The 19,331-nt window shown below is 67.9% G+C and overlaps 1 protein-coding gene across 1 annotated transcript; it reads right to left on the bottom strand.

The window, feature by feature from the left end:
• Nucleotides 1-743: 743 nt before the first annotated feature.
• On the bottom strand, nt 744-18,818 carry PPP1R9B (protein phosphatase 1 regulatory subunit 9B). The gene is given in 22 exon segments (XM_086478178.1): nt 744-877; nt 880-898; nt 1,525-1,628; nt 1,631-1,648; nt 1,748-1,891; nt 2,206-2,362; nt 2,446-2,520; nt 2,849-2,934; nt 3,050-3,179; nt 3,232-3,300; nt 3,479-3,615; nt 5,847-5,898; nt 9,357-9,407; nt 10,740-10,836; nt 11,614-11,843; nt 12,079-12,132; nt 12,246-12,398; nt 12,548-12,683; nt 13,155-13,259; nt 13,451-13,571; nt 13,715-13,847; nt 17,502-18,818. Coding segments are annotated over 22 exon segments (3,522 nt in total).
• Between the last annotated feature and the right edge of the window lie 513 nt (nt 18,819-19,331).

Here is a 19,331-nt window from a genome sequence, read left to right as displayed (position 1 = left end):
TACCCCAGAGCCACCCGGGCTTGGGAGGAGGCTGCTCTGCGGCACCACCCTGGGCACAGTCACGGGGTGGCACTTGGGGACAGGGCTGGCACTTGCTCTATGTGTGTGTCCCCCCACCTCCAGTTGACCCCCTAGCTTGGCACCGAGCCCCCCCCCCCCCATCTCATCTCCCAGCCCCATTCCAGTCAGGCTCACACTGGTTTGCACTGGCCCTCGATACCCTTTTATTTCCTGGGGTGTCCCCCGGGGCGCCGTATTTGGGGCTGGGGGGGGCAGGGGGGCGGAGGAGGGGGGGGCAGTGTTCACTCCCCCCACCCTGACTAGGGGGTGTGCGTGTCTGGAGGGGGTCAGGCCATGCGCTGTCCTCGGCCGGTGCCACACCGGGCCGGGGTGAGAGGGGGGCTGTGACCCCCTCCCGGACCCCTCAGGGTGGGGTGTGGGGGGGTGATGGGACAAGATTGGGGGGGGGGGGGGGGGGTGTCCAACGTGCCATTTGCATCCGGAAAAGGGGCCCACAGGGGGCCCAGACTGTGCCCGTGGGGTGCAGGGGTGCAGGTGGGGAGGGGGTGGCACGAGGAGGAGCAGGGGGGGGGGCACGTGCTGCTCTGTGCCCATCTCAGGCCTGACACCACCGTCCCTCGGCCACGGCGGCGTGTCCCGTACCGGAGCTGGGTGCCCCCCGGGTGTCCCGGGGGCTGTGGGTGGGGATGGGGGTGCAGGGGCTCTCCTGGCCCCCCCCTCCCTTAGCTCCGCCACTGCTCCTGGTCCTTCTTCTTCTGCTTCTCCCGCTGCTTCTCCGCCTTCTCCTGGGCCTTGCGCTCCTTCTCCACGGCCAGGCTCAGCTCCTTCAGCTTCCTCTTCAGCACCGCGCGGTCTGCGAGCTGCCCACGCCCAGCGCCTGCCGGCACAGCCGGGTGCTGGCGGCGGGGCCACGCGACCCTCGCCGTGGCCTCGGGGCGCCGGCACCCTCCTGCACTATGGACCAGCCTCTTGGGGGTACCTGGAGCCCCCCCCCCCCGCAGTCCTTGTCCTTGGATCGTCCTGCTGAGATACCTACACCCACCAGCTCCTTGGGGTATCTAGAACCTCCCAGCTGCCTCCCTGACTCATCCGTTGGGCTACCTGGAACCTCCTCCCATCTCCTGCCCTGTGGAGCATCCAGTTGGGACAAGAGGGTTTAGGTACCCCATGATGAGCCCGTTGGGGTAACTAGAACCTACCTGCATCTGCCCCATGGAGTAGCCCACTGGAGTACCTAGAGCCTGTTGTCCTGTGATGAGCCCATGGGGTACTTAGAACCCTCCCCAGACCTCCTGCCCCATGGAGCACACTGTTTGGGTACCTAGAACCCTTCCAGACCTCCTGTCCCATGAAGCACCTTGTTGGGGTACCTAGAACCCTCCCTGAGCTGTCACATGGAGCACTCCATGGGGTCCCCTAGAACTTCTTGCCTACAACGGAGCCTGTTGGGGTACCCAGAACCCCCTGCACCCCAGCAGAAAAAGACCCTCCCCAGCCCCGTACCTTGAGCTTGGCGCCATCGAGGTGCAGGAGCCGCGGACCATCGACGCCGTGGGCCGAGAACTCCTCCACGTACTGCTCCAGGTTGAGGCTCTCCAGCCACTGTCCACCTGCTGGCACGTCCAACCTGCGGCCGCGCGGGGGGCTCATCCAGGAACTGGGCGCAGGGGGTTGGGCGTTAACAGGGGGTCCCCACGGCACCTGGGGGGAGGGGACACCCCCCAACCTCTTGCCCCCCCGCCCCCTCCGGGGCTCACCTCATCCGAGGACTGTGACAGGGTGTGGTAGGGGTAGGAGCACTTGGTGGCGGTGGGGCCGGGCAGGCGCGGGCTGGCGCTGGGCGGTGGGAGTCCTCGCTCAGCGTCGAGTCCTGGCGGCAGCAGGAGGGGTGAGGGTAGGGGTAGCCCTGGAGCCCCTAAAATAGCCTGTAGCCTCCCAGCACCCTCCCTGTAGCCATCCTCCCCCATAGGGCTCTGACTCCCTATAGGGCTACAACACCCTGGGGGGGCTTTGATCCCCCCCTAAAGCCCACCTTGGTCCTATGGGACTTTGTCCCCCGTCCCTACAGCTGGCTCTGAGCTCTTCTCCTCATGGGAGCACCAACCTCCTGCCTATAGGGCTCCGTACCCTCCCCTATACCCACCCACCTACAGCCCTGGGAGCCCCCCACTCCTGGGCACTGACCTGGGAGGCGGATTTGGCGGGGCTGAGCCCCTCGTGCCGGGGGGAGCCGGCGGGCGACGCGGAACCGGGGGAGGCCGAGCCCCTCGCGCCGTCCGAGAACCAGGAGAAGGGCAGGAAGGGTGACCCCGAGGGGGCGGCCGGGACCCTCTACCGCCTCCTGGGGACAGCAGCAGCGTTAGGACCCCGGGGGGGGTCTCCCCAGGCAGCCCCCTGCCCTGCCCCAGGGTGGGGGTCCCTCACCTGCTGCCCATGGACAGGCGGTTGCTGCCCTTCTCCTTGCGGCTCTTGCTGGAGGACACCCGGCGCAGGGTCACCCTGCGTGGGAGAGAGCCAGGCTGGTGGGGAGGGGGGTGTCCAATGGCTGTGCTCCCCCCCCCCTCCACGGCCCCCAGCCCCTCCTCCATCCAGCTTCAGAGACCCCTCCATCGTCTTCAGAGGATCCTCCTCCTTCCCTGCATCCCTCCCTCCATCTGCACATCCCTCTTACATCCCTCCATCTTCCGTCCCTCCATCTATTCCTCAATCTTTCCATCACACTTCTCCATCCCTCTCTCCATCCTCCCTCCATTCCCTCTCCCTCCCTCCCACCACCCCCGCTGTATCCCCACCACCCCCACCCCCCCCCCACAAATCCAGTTCTCACCCCAAATCCAAGAACTTCCTCGCGTTTCTTATCGAGCCCCACAGTGGGGCTGGCCGGCTCGGGGGGGCTCATGTCCCGGCTGTCATCTGCAGGAGGACAGAGGTGTCACCCACCAACCCCCTGCAGGGGGTGCCAAGGAGGGGGTGCAGCGTCCCTGGGTGCCCCCCCCCAGCCTGGCAGAAGGAGGGGGGAGGCGCTCACCTTCGCTGTGCCGCTGGGGCCGGGCGTCGCGGCGGGCGAAGCGGGGGAGCTGTCGGAGCTGTGGCAGATTTGGGCGAGGGGGTGCCCGCCAGCCCCTCTGGGACGAGGCGTCGGTGAGGGCCGGTAGCGGCTGAGGGGGACGAGGGCCGGGGGGTCCCCCAACACCCGCTGCACGCCCCCGCCTCGAAGGAGAACTCGGCGCCGCTGGAGAAGGGCGAAGGGGCCAAGGGGCCGCCATCGCCCTCGGCTCCCTGGGGGGCACACGGCGTGGGGAGCGGGTGTCAAACCCCTGTGCCCCCCCCCCCCCCCCCAGGGTGACCCCCCCCCATCCCCTCCCTCCCTCCTCGCCCCAGCCATGGCGTCTCCCCCAACTCTTCCCTTGGCTCCAGGGTGCCCCCCAGCTCCCGCAGCCCCCTCCCCGGGGCTCACCGCCGCCTCGGGCCCCTCGTCGCCCTCGGTGGAGCTGGCGCTGTCTCGCAGGCGGGAGCGGGAGGGCCGGTGCCGGCGGCCCTTGGCTAGGAGCCGGGCTCGGGCCTTCTGCAGGCTGCTGTCCAGGCGCGGGGTCTCTGGAACCATGAGAGAGAGAGAGACGGACAGACGGAGAGGGGGGGACGGGGAGGGGTGGGGAAACGGATGGGGAGGGATGGAGGGAGGGAGGGATGGATGGATGGGGACATGGAGAAGGAGATGGATGGACAAATGGAGAGGTAAGGACAAGGAGATGGGAGGGAGGGAGGGATGGATAGATGGATGGATGGATGGAGACATGGAGAAGGAAGACGGGGAGGATGGAGGGATGGATTGGGACATGGAGAAGGAGATGGATGGACAAATGGAGAGGTAAGGACAAGGAGATTTGAGGATGGATGGATGGGTGGACAGGTAAGGAGGGAAGATGTGGAGGGAGGGAAGGATGGATGGATGGACAGATGGATGGAGAGATAGGTAAGGAAAAGGAGATGGTGGACAGATGGATGGGTAGGGACAAGGAGGTGGAGAGGGAGCGAGGGAGGGAGGGATGGATGGGGACGAGGAGAAGGAGATGGATGGACAAATGGAGAGGTAAGGACAAGGAGATGTGAGGGATGGATGGATGGATGGATGGATGGACAGGTAAGGAGAAAAAATGTGGCGTGATGGATTGATGAATGGATGGATGGATAGATAGGTAGAGAAAAGAGGATGGTGGACAGATGGATGGATAGGGACAAGGAGGTGGAGAAGGTGTGAGGGAGGGAGGGATGGATGGATGGATGGGGACAAGGAGAAGGAGATGGATGGTCAAATGGAGAGGTAAGGACAAGGAGATATGATGGATGGATGGATGGATGGATGGATGGATGGATGGACGGACGGCCAGGCAAGGAGGGAAGATGTGGAGGGATGGATGGATGGATAGATAGGTAAAGAAAAGAAGTTGGTGGGACAGATGCATGGGTAGGGACAAGGAGGTGGAGAGGGAGCAAGGGATAGGTGGATGGATGGGGACAAGGATAAGGAGACAGATGGACAAATGGAGAGGTAGGGACAAGGAGATATGAGGGTTGGAAGGATGGATGGACAGGTAAGGAGGGAAGATGTGGATGGATGGATGGATGGATAAGTAAGGAAAAGGAGATGGTGGACAGATGCATGGGTAGGGACAAGAAGGTGAGGATGGATGGATGGATGGATGGATGGATGGATGGATGGATGGATTGGGACAAGGAAGAGATGCATGGACAAATGGAGAGGTGCAAGGGAGGGATGGAGGGAGAGGTGGACAGGTAGGGAGAGGGAAGATGGGGATGGATGGACAGATGGATGGATGGATTGGATGGATGAACAGACCAGATACACAGGTAGGGAAAAGGAGATGACGGGGATGGAGATGGATGGGTTAGGGGCAGAGAGATGGGGAAGGAGGGAGGGATAAGGCCAGGTAGAGGAGATGGAGGGACATATGGACAAGTAAGGACAGGAGGACCGGGATGGAGGGACAGATGGCCAGGTAAGGGCAGGGAGAAGGGGATGGGAGAGCATTGGGGGGAGAGGCGGACAGGTCAGGAGGAGAAGGCCAGCCCGGTGGGGAGGGGACAGGGGGACAGTGGGGCAGAAGGACAGGGTAGGAGAGTCCAAGGACGGGTTGGGGATCCCAGTGGAGACGGGAGGGGGGGGGGGGGACGGGACAGGGAGAGCGGAGCGTTGGGGAAGCGGATGGATGGGGCACCCCGGTGGGGTGGACAGGGGACAGAGGGACAGAGAGAAGTGTTCAAAGAGATGCCCCGGCACAGGGAGAGGAGCAGTGGGGTGTCCCCGAGGACGGGGTGTCCCCGAGGACAGAGCAGCCCTGTCACCCGGGGCAGGGAGGAAGCTGGGATCGCCCCGATGTCCCTGCTCTGCTGCAGCCTCCCAACCCCAACCTGAGGAGTGGCTCTGGGCCGTGTCCCCACGTCTGTGTCACCCTGTGCCCATACCCACGTGCCTGTGAGCCCGAGAGGTGTCCCCATGTCCCCCTACCCCTGTCCCTACACCCATACCCGTGTACCTATGTCCCCATGTCCCCCTGCCCCTGTCCCTACGCCCATACCCGTGTACCCGTGCCCCACACACGTCCCCATGCCACCCTGTCCCTCCACGTGCCCCGCGCGTGTCCCTGTGTCCCCAAGCGCATGTTGTCCCCAAGCCCGGCTCTGGGGTGTCCCCTCCCCCCCCCTCGCTGCTGGCAGGCAGGAGGACACTGAGGGTGGGTGGGGACCCGTGGGGGCAGCACCCATGGGTGGCTCTGCACCCCACGGGCCCCCCCCGGGGGACTCACCGAAAACCTCATCCGCGTCCTGCAGTTTGGAGACCGACATGGTGGGACAGAGCTGGGACAGAGGTGACAGTCAGGGAGGGGGGACCCCGTGCTGGGGGGGGGGGGGGGGGGAGGAGGGGGGCGAGGGAGAGCAGGGAAGGGAACCCAGATCCCAACGCACCCAGACCCTCTGCAACTGGAGGTGGGAAGGGGAGGTTGTCCCCCGCCCTCCCAGTGATCCCAGTGTCCCCAGTGTCCCCCACGCCCTCAGCCTCGCAGCGCTGGGGAGGGAGGGGGCGGGGACCTGGGGGGGGGGGGGCAGGACACAGCCCACATTTCCCCTACTTGGGGGAGGGGGTCAGCCCCCCCGCGGGGGTATTTAGGGGGGTGGGGACCGGGTGTTCGGGGGTCTCTCCCGGTGGGAAGGGGGGGGTGTCTCCTCATGCCTTGGCAGCACCGGGGGGCGAGGGGGGGGCAGCTCCGGGCCCAGCTCCCGCCCAGCCCCTCCCTCCCCCAGGGACCGGGGCCAGCGCCGTCTGGGGGGGGGTCCGGGCCGGGGGGGGCTGGGGGGGGGGGGGAAGTGCCGGAGCGGTGACGTTACCGGGAGGGAAAAGTACCGGCGGGGGCCGGGGGGGGGGGAGCTGTATCCGGGATGCTGTACCGGGGCGGGGGGGGGGGCTGTACCGGGGCTGTGCCCGGGATGCTGTACCGGGGGTGGGGCTGTACCGGGGATGCCGTACCGGGGCTGGGGCTTGTACCGGCGGTGGGGGGTTGTACCGGGGATGCTGTACCGGGGGTGGGGGGCTGTAATGGGGCTGTACCGGGGATGCCGTACCGGGGCTGGGGCTGTACCGGCGGTGGGGGGTTGTATGGGGGATGCTGTACCGGGGGTGCTGTACCGGGGCTGAGCGGCTGTACCGGGGATGCTGTACCGGGGCTGGGGCTGTACCGGGAGTGGGGGGGGCTGTACCGGGGATGCTGTACCGGGGCTGGGGCGGTACCGGGGTTACGCCCTGGTCCTGCCGTGTTTTCCCCCCCCCCCGCCTCCCCCCTCGCCGCCCCCCGCCGCGACTCACCCGCGCTCCTCGGGCATCCTGGGCGCCTCCCGCCGCCGGGCCGGGCCGAGCCGGGCCGAGGGCGCCGGGGAAGCGCCGGGGAGGGCCGGGCCGAGCGGAGCGGAGCGGAGGGCGCTGCCGAGCCGGGCCGCCCCGCCGGGCCGGGGGCCGCGGGGGCGGGGGCGGAGGGGGGGGGGCGGGGGGGGGGGGGGGGGCGACGACAGGAACCCGGAAGCGGCCGGGGGGCGGGAGGGGGGGGCGGGGGGGGGGGGGGGGCCGGGATCAGCCGCCCCGCCCCGCCCGGGTCGGCCCAGGCTCGGTTCGGCCCAGGCCCGGCTCGGCCCAGGTTCGGTTCGGCTCAGGCTCGGTTTAGCCCGGGTCCGGCTCGGCCCAGCCCGGCTCGGCTCAGCCCGGCTTGGCCCAGGCTCGGCTCGGCCCAGGCTCGGCTCGGCCCAGCCCGGCTCGGCCCAGCCCGGCTCGGCCCAGGCTCGGTTCGGCCCAGGCCCGGTTCAGGCCAGGCCCGGTTTAGCCCGGGCCCGGCTCGGCCCAGCCCGGCTCGGCGCGGCGGCGGTGCTGAAGGGACAGCGCCTGCGGGGGCGGGCTGGGCTCAGGCACGGGGGCGGGGGGAGCACGTACCCTCCCAGTGCTCCCAGTGCTTCCCAGTCCGTGTCCCCCCCTTCAGCCATCCCACTCCTCCCAGTGCCCCTCCCTCCCCCACCACCTTCCCACTCCTCCCTGTGCCTCCCCCCCCCCCGCCATCCTGCCCGCTCCTCCCAACGCCGCCCCGCAAGCCCTTCCCAGTGCTCCCAGTTCGGCCCCAGCCGGCCGGGAGAAGGAGGCGGGGGCGGAGGCTGAGGCCGTGTTTATGGGGATGGCGGGACGCGCGTTACAAAACGAGGACCAGTACATACATACGTACATATATATATAGTATATACACCCACAGGTATACGTGTGAGATTAAATAACCCCAGCACCCCCCCGGGGCTCTCGCTCCCCTCCCCCCCCCTTAAATACTCCCCCTCCCCCCCCCCCCCCCCCCGCCTCCCATCCCCCACAAGTGGCTCCAATCCAGTCGGACCCCCCTTCCCCGTTTCCCCCCCCCCCCCCCTCCCCCCCGCCTCCCTTTCCCCCGCGTGCCCCCCTCCTCCCCCTCCCAGTATAACCAGCTCTGGCTCCCAGTTGCCCCCACATCCAGTTACTGTCGGAGACTCGGTACTTCGGGGGAGGGGGGCGGGGGGAGGGGGGCGGGGGGTGTGTGTTTGGGGGGGGGGAGAGGGGGCCAAAATAGAAACAAAAAAATAAAGGGGTTCCCCCTGGGCCGAGGGGCTGGGATCCCCCGACCCGGCTGGGGTTGGCCAGTGGTGGGGGGGTGTCCCAGCCCCAGAGAAATACTGTGATTTATTGGGGAGGGGGTGGGGGGGTATTTACAGTTGGGGAGGAGGCAGGTGAGAGCATCGCCCCCACCCTGGAGTGGGACACCCCCCCCCGTGTGGTGTGTCCCCCCCCTGCCCAGGGAAGGCGAAAGCCCTGGGCTCGGGGAGGGTAGTGGCGGGTGCTAGGGGGGGCACTGGGGGCACCCCCCCCCCCCCCAGTCGTAGCCCCACAGTGGGGTGCCGGGCAGCCCCCACAACCCGGGGGGGGGCCGCGGTGGGGCGGGTGCCACCCCCCCCATACCCACCGCAGGGGTTGGCAAAGGCTGAGGGGACCCGGCAGTGGTGGCACTGGGGAGGGGGCACTTGGGGTGCCCCCCCTCCACGGTGAAGGTCCGCGGTGTCCCGGGGCACCGAACCCGAAGCTGGGAGGGGGGGGGGGGGGGGGGGGGGCACGTCGCTGCGGGGCTGGGGACGAGTCCGTGGGGGTGGGGGGGGCAAAGGCGACCGGCCCCCCCCCCCGGCCGGTGCTTCAGGTGAGTCCCAAGAGGAGGAGCTGGGGATGGGAGGGGGGGGCTTCCAGGGTACCCCCCCCCTTTTGCTCCCCAGTATGGCTCACATTGGGGGGGGGGGGGGGGGGGCGGCATTTCTGCCTGTTCTCCCCCCCCCAGCGTCCAACCGGGGTGCCAGCTCTGTGTCCGGGGGGGCGGGTGGGCACGTCGAGGGGAGAGTGCGCTTGGGGAGGGGGGGGGGGGGGGGGGGAGAGGCCTGGGGGGGGGGGCGTGTGTCCCCCCCCCAATCGGTCCATCACGTCACCACGAGACTCACACTGGACACAGACACGAACGCGGGGTGTCCGCCCCCCCCCCCCCAAAAAACCTCCCCGAGACGTACCCGGCCCCCCCCCACCCCCCGCTGTCTGTGCCCCCAAGGGGGGGAGTGGGGGGCACCAGGAGGCCTTGGCGGGTGAGGGGGGGGGGATGTCTTGCCTCCTCCCCGGTGGGGAAGGGGTTGGGGTGTGGGGGGGGTTGGGGGGCAGGGCTGGGGGGGGGGGTGTGAGGGCCCCCGCCCCCCCAAAATCGCTGTGGTTTGAGGGTGGTTTAAGTCGGGTTGGAATTTTTCAAAGTCTGCAGCTTGGCCTCCAGTTCGGAGATCTGAAAAACAGCAAAGGGGAGAGGTCTCAGCTGGGGGGGGGGGCGGGGGGCTCGAGGATGGGGGGGGGGGGCCACGAGGACAGGGATGGGGACACAGGGACATGGGTGCGAACACGTGGCGGGGACGGGGGACGGGACACGATGGGGATACAGGGATGGGGACACGGGGGTTGAGGAGGGGGCCAGGACAAGGGGGGGCAGCACATGGGGGTGCTGGGGTGGGGGGAGACACAGGGCTGGGGGGGGAAGGAGGGGGGGGCAGGGGGCCAGGGGCAGGGTGCTGAAGGGCCGGTGTGGAGCTGGGGGCTCAGGGCTGGGGGGGGGGGGGGCTGCAGGCAGGTGGGGGGGGTGAGTCTCTGTGGGATGTCAAGGGGACATTTTGGGGTGACAGAGGAGGGCGTAAGGGGGGGGGGGCGCATGGGAGGGGGCTCTGCTGGGTGCCAGGGGACCCCCCCGCGCTGCCCGCCTGCGCCCTGGTGCCCCCCAGCCAGGTAGGTGCTGCCCCCCCCCCCTCACTATGACCCACGGCAGCCTCCCGGGCGCTGCAGGATCCCGGGGGATCCAGTGACCCCTCAAAGGATCTGCTATGACCCAGCACAGCTCTGGCCCCACCCGCTGGGGGGGGATCCAGTGTAGCTAGCATGGAATCCAGTGTGATCTGTTGTGGGATCCAGCATGACCAGCATGGGATCCAGCTCCCAACAGAGGATCGAGTGCGACCCCGCGCCTTGCGCAGATCTATCGGGAACCACCGCGGGATCCCGCGCAGGCAGCCTGGGATCCAGTGCCCAAGAAGATCTCTTTTGATCCGTTATGGGATGTCAGACCCTGAAGCAGGATCCACTGCGACCCAAGCCCTAGGCAGATCCACTGCAATCCAGCGTGGGATCCAGCGCCAGGAGGAGGATCGGGCGTGCGCCAGCGCCCGAGCGGATCCACCGCGACGCAGCGCCGGGCGCGGTGGCGGGGAGCACAATCCGGTGGGAGCCGGCGCCCAAAGCAGATCCACCGCGATCCGGCGTGGGATCCAGCGGCCGGAGCTCAGTCCGGGAGGGGAAAACCATCGCCCCCCACGCAGCTCCGCTGCCCCCCGGCGTGGGATCCACCAGCGGCTGGCGCGAGCCGGCGCCCGAGCAGATCCGCTGCGATCCGTCCTGGGATCCGTCCTGGGATCCATCCTGGGCGACGGGAACCCCACGGGCCGCGACGGCGGCGGCGTGGCGGGAGCGGCGTGGCGGAGCGGGGCCGGGCGGCGGCGGGGGGGGCCGAGGCCGGGGCCGGCCGTGCCCACGGGGCTCAGGGGCAGCCCGCGTCCCGGCGCCCGGTGCCCACCTTCTCCTGCAGCTTCTCCATCTCCTCCTTGTGAGCCATCTCCGACTCCTCCAGCACCCGCCGCTGCGCCGTCTCCTTCTTCAGGAACTCGATCTCCCTGCGGGGGCCAAGCGCGTGGGTGCACGTCACCCCCACCACCACCCCGCGCCAGGGAGACCCATGGGGCAGGTCAGGGGGGGACCCTGGGACTCGGGTGCCAGGGAGGGACCATGCCGAGATGGTGCCCGGGGGGGGTCTCCCAGGGGATGGTCCATGTCCAGGGATGAGGGACGCCCAGGAAAGAGCCTCCCCACATCAAGGGGAAGGTCCCTGCCCAAGGGAAGGTCCTGCCCAGGGGATGGAGGGAGCCCAGGAAGGATCCGGTGCCTTCACGGGTGGGTTTCTGCCCAGAGGATGGTCTGTGCCCACGGAACGGTTCATGCCCAAGGGATGGTCCATGCCCAAGGGATGGTCCATGCCCAGGGACAATGGGTGCCCAGGAACGGGTTGGTGCCCCACAGACGGGTCCAGGCCAAGGACACGGTCCATGCCCAAGGGGATGGTTCATGCCCAACAGCATGGTCCAAGCCCAGGAAGGATCCGGTGCCTTCACGGGTGGGTTTCTGCCCAGAGGATGGTCTGTGCCCACGGAACGGTCCATGCCCAAGGGATGGTCCGTGCCCAAGGACAACGGGTGCCCATGAAGGCGTCAGTGCCCCACAGGTGGGTCCAGGCCAAGGGCACGGTCCATGCCCAAGGGGATGGTTCATGCCCAACAGCATGGTCCACGCCCAGGGACAATGAGTGCCCAGGAACGGGTCGGTGCCCCAGGGATGGGTCCGTGCCCAGGGGGATGCTCCACACCCAGGGGAAGATTGGTTCCCAGGGCCCTCACTTTTGCTGGTACTCCTTGATGAGCCTCTTGGCCTTGCTGTACTTGCGCTCCAGGGTCTGGTACTGGGCCTGAGTCTCCTTGAGATGCTCGTCCACGGCCTGGCAGAGGTTCTGCGCCTCCATCCAGTACCCCTCCAGCTTCTCCATCCGCTCCTTGTTCTCCTCCACACTCTGCTCCAGCTGGGCCTTCTCGGCCCGCCAGCGTGCCTTCTCCTGCTCCAGGCACTGCAGCTGAGGGACAGCGGGATCAGGGCACGGCACGGCACGGCACGGCACAGCCAGGGAATGGGCATGACGTGGCACGGCACGGCATGGTGAGGGGTTTGGGGGGAGACGTGGGGAGCTAGAAGCGGATGGGAGAGATGGAGATCCAAGAGGACCCAGGGAGGACAACCAGAGGAGTCTGGGGAGATGCAGGGGGGTCCCTCCCGCCCGTGGGGAGCTGGGGTACCCGGGACCCGCTCACCTTCCTCTTCAGCTGCTGGATCTCAGCCTCGGTGACGGCGTGCTTGATCTGGAGCTGCGAGAGGAGCCAGGCGTTCGCACGGGGCGGGCATGTCCCCACACCGCTCCCAGGTGTGTGGGCACGCTCCCCTGGCCCCCCCCCCCCCCGCCCATCCATCCCCTCCTCACCTCCTTGAACTTGTGCACCAGCTTCTCAGGGTCCATCTCCACGGGGGAGAGCGTGTCCTCGTTCTCGGCCAGCTCGAACACCTCGATGGCCATCTCACCGCTGGGGAACATGGGGCTCATCTCCTCCTCCTCGTCCGTGGCGTACTCGCCCGTCTGCAATGGGCACGGACCAGCGTTGGCACGTGGCGGTCAACCAGCCTGGCACCCCCACCCCATCCCACCTGGGGAAACTGAGTCACCATCCCCATATCGGGTAGGGGTGTAACGTCCATCCCCTCCTGGCTGGGTGCCGTCCCCCTCACCTCCTCGTCGTCCTCGGTGTACTGGGTGTAGCGCTGCTCGATCATCTCCCGCTGCCACCGCTCCTGCTCCAGCGTCTGCTGGATCAGCTGCGCCACCTCGCTCTGCTCCCCCGGCTTCTCCCGCCCGATGAGGAACCTGCGGGGACAGCGGGGCTCAGCCAGGGACGGGGGAGCTCTGGCTGTGGGGTGCCTGGGGTGAGGGACACCCAGGTGGCACAGCCGGGGGACAGTGGGGAGGCTCAGCCAGGGGACACCCAGGTGGCACAGTCAAGGGACATCCCTGCTGGGACAGGCAGTGCTCCTGGGGGTGGTGAATTCGGGGCGGGATGTTATGGGGCCTGTGGATGAGTTGGGGGGCTGGGGAGCTCTTGGGATGACGTGGGGGCATTCTGGGGGGGCAGAGGGCACTAGGGTGGCACAGGGCAGGCAGTGGGCACGGGAACCGGGGGGGGACAGAGGTATTTTGGGGCAGGGGACAGGCCAGCCTGGAAGCTGGGGTGCTCTGGAGACAGGCTATGGGGCAGGGTGCCACAGGGGGCCCAGCACAGGCTGTGGGGGTCTCCCAGCCCCCCAAACTCCCCCCCCCCCCCCGAGCCCCAGGTCCTACCGGACGCGGCCCTTGGTGTTCCTGAGGACAGAGGCGGCAAAGCTCTGCGTCACCCCCACCAGGCTGGTGCCATCCACCTCCACGATGAGATCGTTCACCTGGATCCTGGGGACAAGGGGACCATGACCGCGGGGCCACCCCTTGCCCACCACCCCAGCGCCTCCCACCCCGGGGAACATCTGGCACATCTGCCCGCTCCCACACCAGCTCCTCCACCACTCCCCCCCCCCCCCCCGCGCCCACGGGCACGCAGCAGCGGGGACCCAGGGGGGTGTTTCGGGCCGAGCAGCCCTTACCTGCCATCCCGGTGGGCCGCCCCCCCCTCCGTCACCGTCTTGACGAAGATGCCCAGCTTCTCCAGACCCATGTCGGCCCCCGCGCCCATGCCGATGATGCTGATGCCCAGCCCTTCCGAGTCTGCAGAGACAAAGAGCCGTGTCCTGGCGGGGCAGCAGCGGCCACCCGACGCCCACGGGTGTCACCTCCAACCCCTCCCCAAGGTGCTGCCGGAGCCCTGGGGGGGGGGGGCGGGGTGGGGGCAGGATGGGGTGAGGACTCACCTTTCTCCAGCTCCACGGGGAAGAGGTCGAGCCGCTCCACCCGCTTCTCCAGCTCGTACTCAGCCGACGCGGCCATGGGGTCGACATCTTCATTGCGGCGGTCATAGTCTTCGTTGGAGTAAGTGCTGAAGACCTGCCAGGGTGGAGGGAGGTGCTCAGCGAGGTGGGAAACCACCACGGCCATCCACCACCCCGGTGCCGGCAGCACCCGTGGTGAAGGGGGCATCCCAGGGCAGCGGGAGCCCCAGGCAGGGGCACGGCGGGTGTTCCTGAGCCTACGAGGCACCCAAGTGATGTCAGGGGGTGAGGGGGAGTTTGAGGAAGCACAGAGGGTTCGGGGTGGCCCTGGGAGCGGGGATGGTGCCGCACCCTGCCACCCCACAGATGGAGGGATGGGGGGTGGATGGACAGAGAGATGGACAAAGGGGTGGATGGATGGATGGAATGGCGGATGGATGGATGGATGGATGGATGGATGGATGGATGGATGGAAGAATGGAAGGAAGGAAGGATAGATGAATGGACAGAAGGATGAAAGGATGGACAGAAGGGTGAATGAGTGGACAGATGGATGGATGGATGGATGGATGGATGGATGGATGGATGGATGAAAGAATGGAAAGGAAGGCAGGAAGGAAGGAAGGAAGGATGAATGGAACAAAAGGATGAAAAGATGGATGGATGGATGGATGGATGGAATGGTGGGTGGGTGGATGGATGGATGGATGGAATGGTGGGTGGGTGGGTGGATGGATGGAAGAATGGAAGGAAGGAAGGATAGATGAATGGACAGAAGGATGAAAGGATGGACAGAAGGGTGAATGTATGGACAGATGGATGGATGGATGGATGGATAGAAGGATGGATGGAAGGACAGATGGATAGAAAGATGGATAGATGGATGGAAGGACGGATGGATGGATGGATTGCGTGTGCAAGCACTGGATGCTCTCAGTCACACAGTTTGGGGAAGGCAGAACTGGCTTGTTCCCCTCCTCCCCACCCCTCACCCCTGCCCCCAGGCAGGGTCTCCCCAGCTTTCAGCCCACCACTTCCTCGTGGTCCAAACTGCCCGGCGGGAGCAGGGAAGGGCTGTCCCCTTGGAGCAGCCTCACCTCCTCTGTCCATCCCTGCGCCTCACCCCTGCCTGGGCACCTCCCTGCAAGCCTGGGCTGCCAGCCTGGTGCCTGGGGACCCAAACCCACCATCGTGCCAGGGAGAGGGAAAGCCCACCGTAAGTTTGGGGTTGGTTTATCCCCCTGGGTTTCCACCAAGGTTCAACCTCCACCTCCAGGCGCTCACTTGGAGGGATGTCTGGGCAGCACCAGGGACTCTGCGGGCCTCGAGGGTCACCCCCGTCCCCAGGTCTTCGCGTGTCCCCCCCCATGCCCACCTCTCCCCATCGTGCTTCACTTGCAGGGTGCTTGGGCATCAAGGAGGGGTCAACCTCGGGCCTGGGGTTCCCCATGTCCTCCTGAACGTCTAGGGATGCAGAGATCCCCAGCCACCTTCAGTCCCAAGGGAGCGGGGACGGGGACTGCTGGGATCACCAAGGCCTCGTGGCAGCCCCTGTCCGAGGCCAGGGAGGGGACCTGAGTGGGGGCAGCTGGTTGGAGTGGGACGATGGCAGGCAAAGGAGGTCAGGGCCACACACGTAGGGTCCTCTAACGTGGTAAATCCCTGGGAACACGGAGCCCTGGCGGGGGGCAGCCCCAAATCCTCCCACACTGACTCAGGAGGGGCTGGGGGCAACCCCCACGCTCACCCCAGCGCTGGGTGCCCCCATGCCGGCCACCAAGGTGCTCCTGGATGAAGCTGGATGGGCCACCAAGACGATGTCCTGGCACAGAGCCGGAGGGAGTAGGGTGCCCCGTCCCTGCGCCCCAAGAGGCTGCCAGCACCCCTCTTGCGGATGGGGACGGGCTGGCCGGGTGCTGAGCCTGGCAGATGTCCCCGGAGGGGCCCTGGCCCGGTGATGCCGCCGGGGCGAGTGGATTAGGGATAACAGCACAGCGCTAAAGCCTCGCCACAAAGGGTATTAGGGATGAGTGTCAAGGGCCATCGCACAAAGCCCAGTGACACCCACAAATGGGCAGGACCCACCCGGGTGGCACCCAGGGGTGCCGGGGATGAGCAAGGCAGGGGACACGCCTCTGTCGCCCCGTCCGCACGCGGTTCCCAGCGGGCTGCGGGTACCCAAGCCCAAAGGTGTGGGCACACGTCCCGGCTCACCCTGCTGTGCCCCCCCCACTCCTTGTCCCCAGGTCCTGGGGGTTTTGGGATGTGCAGGGGGCCTGGAGCGGGTTCCAAGGGAGAAGCAGCGGGAGCCAGCGCGTGGTCAGGGGAAGGGGCTGGCGGTGCGAGCCCCCATCCCTGGGTGCAGGGTGCCCACTTTGAGGCCCGTGCCGGGGCTGGGTGGGGGTCCCCAGTGTCCCTGGCCCCAAGCCCTGTAGCGGGTTTGGGAGGCTCAGCATCACCCATGCACCCAGGGGAGTGAGCTGGGGTGCTTGGATGGCTGGGTCCCGTGCCCACCCATGCATGTGGGACCCCCACCATCACCCTGAGGTGGGACGTGGGTAAACGAAAGAGGCTAACAGCCCTGCTGGGGGGAGCAGAGCACCCCAAAAAAGCCCAGCTGTCCATCCATGGAGCGGGGACACCCTTCCCAGGGCTGGGCTTGGTCGGTTCCCACAGGACCAAGACCCCCCCCGCACACACACACAGCGTGCAGCCACCCAGCACCCTGCCACCGCTGTCCCCTGCCCCGGCCACGGTGGTCCCCGTCCCCCCGTCCCAGGTGGGGCCACCCACCCGCTCTGACTCAGAGCCAGAATATAGGCCGGGGCTCTAAAAATAACCCAGCTCCGGCACAAAGCAATTGCTGCTGCTCCGGTCGGGGGGAATTCGAGCAGGAGGGAACACCCCAAAATAGCTGCACGGCCCCTTCTTCCCCCCACCCCGTCGCTGGGGGAGCATCCCAGATGGGGACCCCAAATCCAGCTGGGGTCCCTGCCGGGGAATGGTGGGGGGGGACGGGCGATGCTGCTCCCCACCCGGCTGTGCCGCCAAGACACTTCCCCTTCCTCCACTTCCCGAAATGGTCCTGGGCACTGGGCTGGGCCCACGGCAGGGGGCAACCCCCCCCACACACACCCCCCACCACCTCGACCCTGAGGACCCCCAATTTGGGACGAGCCCCCGGCACCGAGGGACCCCCCAGCGTCCAAGGGCAGAGGGTGGCGGTGTGGCCGCCACACCCAGCACCCCATAGCCGGATATTTTGGGCATCCCCGCCCAAAATATGGGGTGAGTCTTGGCGCATCCAGGGCACAGCGGTGGGTTGGCACTGGGTGCTGTGCATGGGTCACCCCAGCGGGTCCCAGTGCCACCCCTCCCTGTCACACTGGCCCCAGGGTGGCCCCTCGCTGGGGGGGGGGGGGGGGAAGCCATGCCAGGGCAGGGCCCTTCGTTAGCTGGCTCATTAGCCAGGCCCAGGTGGCCACCCTCCCCCCGGCACAAGGGCATGGCCAAGCGGGATGCCATGCCACATGGCTGGGGGGACGGGGGGGGCACAGACACCCCCCCCCCACCTCCCTGTCCCTGCCACCAGCCCCCCCAAAGGGGTGGTTTGAGGCGACGGGGTGTCACAGACCCCAGCCCAGGCTGCCCCTCACCCTGGGTTGCCCCTCACCCTGGGGTACTTCCAGCTGCCCCCCCAACCTGGGATCTGCCCCCCTCCCTCCCCAGCTGCCCTCCCCCCCCGCCCCCCATCCCCAGGCGGTCTCACCTGGATGGGGGCTGTGCTGAACTGGATCTTGCGGTTGGGGACGGGCTCCTCTTCCTCGGACAGCCCGGGGATCTCCACGCAACCCGACTCGGGCTCGTATAGCCCTTCGGCCTCCTCCTCCTCCTCCAGCCCGCTGCCCCCCGAGTCCTCCCCGAGCCCGCTGTAGGCACTTATGTCCACCAGGTCCGCCTCGGAGAAGTCCTCCTTCTTGGCCTCCTCGTAGCCATCGCCCTCCTCCGCCCGCTCGCCCTTGACGCCCTCCTCGCCCGCGGTCGCCCCCGAGCCCCCTTCCAGCCGGGGGGTGGTGGGCGCCGGACCCTCGGTCCCCTTGGCCGGCTGGGGCACGGGCACCGGTTCACCTGCCGCTGTCGCCTCCTCCTCCTCCTCCTCGGCCTCGCCGCTCTCCTCCACCTCCACCGGCTTGATCTTGCAGACCTCCTGCACCCGTGGGGTGGCCGTCTCCTTCTCCGCCGGCCGGCTGCTCTTCCCCGCTGCCTTCTCCTCCTCCGGCGGCCTGGCCCGTGCCGGGGCGGCGTGGCCATCACCCGACCGTCCGGTCTCGGGGCTCGGCAAGAAGACCCGAGGTCGCTTGCCCACCACCTTGGCGTTGAGTGGTCCTCCCGCTCGCCCCGGCGCCTTGTGGAGGTTGTTACGGAGGTCAGCCTTCTCGAAGACAGCGCTGAGCTGGCTGACGGTGGGCGAGACGGCTTCGGTGTCCAGCTTGTCCAAGGACTCGGTGCTGCCGTTGAACCTCACCACCACGTCCAGCTTACGGTCCTGGAAACCGGCTCGTTCCTTCCGTAGCAAGAGCTTGGTGGTGGTGGCCTTCTCCTGCGGGCTCCTCTCGAAGATCTTACGGGTCTCCTGCAGCTTGGAGAAGGGTTTGTCCGGTTTGGAATCGAAGCGGCTGACCCTCTCGGAGACGCTGGTGCCCAGCTTGAGGAGGTTGCCCTGGTCCATGCTCTCGCTGAGGCTACCGGCCCGGGGCAAGGAGAGACGGACTGGCTTCTCCTTGGCCTTGGCCAGGTCGCAGGCGCCCTCAGAGCCGGGCGCCGTCCCCATCTGCAGGAACATGTTCTTGATCCGGTGAACGTTGGAGCCATACTTCTTACCCCGGCTTTTCTTGCCGTCTTCCCCATCCGCCTCCTTGGTGGGCGCCAAGGCCTGGATGGTGGCCTCGTAGGCGTTACGGTGCGGCGACGCGCTCCGGAGACCCCCGCTCCCCGTCGTCGCCCCACCGGAGGGGGACCCCCCACCGGCGGTCGCCCCGCCGCCGCCGCCGCCGCCGCCGCCGCCGCCAGCCTCCGTCCTCAACATGCCGCCACCGGGCCGCCACGCCGCATCGCCTGCCACCACCACCGCCACCACCACCGCCACCACCACCACCACCGCCGCCACCACCACCACCACCACCACCGCCGCTGCTCCCCTCCTCTTGCTCCGCGGCCCCTCGCCGGCTACACCGCCATGGAGATGCGGGGTGGGGGGGGGGGGAGCGGGAGATGCCGCCCGGGGAAGGGGGCCACCACCGGCACACCTGCACTAGCCCCGGGCTAGAGGAGGAGGCGGCAGGGCTCGGTCAGGCCATGTCCATCCCGGGTTTGGGGAGGAGGGGGGGGGAGGGGGGGGGGGGGGCGGCCCCCTCCGCCCCGGCTCTTCTTCCTTCCTCCCTTCTCCTCCTCCTCTTCCCCTTTCTCTGTGGCTGGTGATGGAGCCGCCGCTGCCTGCGATCTGCCCGCCCCGCTGCCCGCAGAGCCCTCTGGGTCTTAGCGGCGCTTCGCTCTTCCTCTTCCTCGCCGCCGACACCGCCTCGGCCCGGCCGCGGGCATC

This window comes from Leptosomus discolor, chromosome 25 (assembly GCF_034619465.1).
Source record: "Leptosomus discolor isolate bLepDis1 chromosome 25, bLepDis1.hap2, whole genome shotgun sequence".
Lineage (NCBI taxonomy): Eukaryota > Metazoa > Chordata > Aves > Leptosomiformes > Leptosomidae > Leptosomus > Leptosomus discolor.
This window is presented reverse-complemented; position numbering and strand designations above follow the sequence as displayed.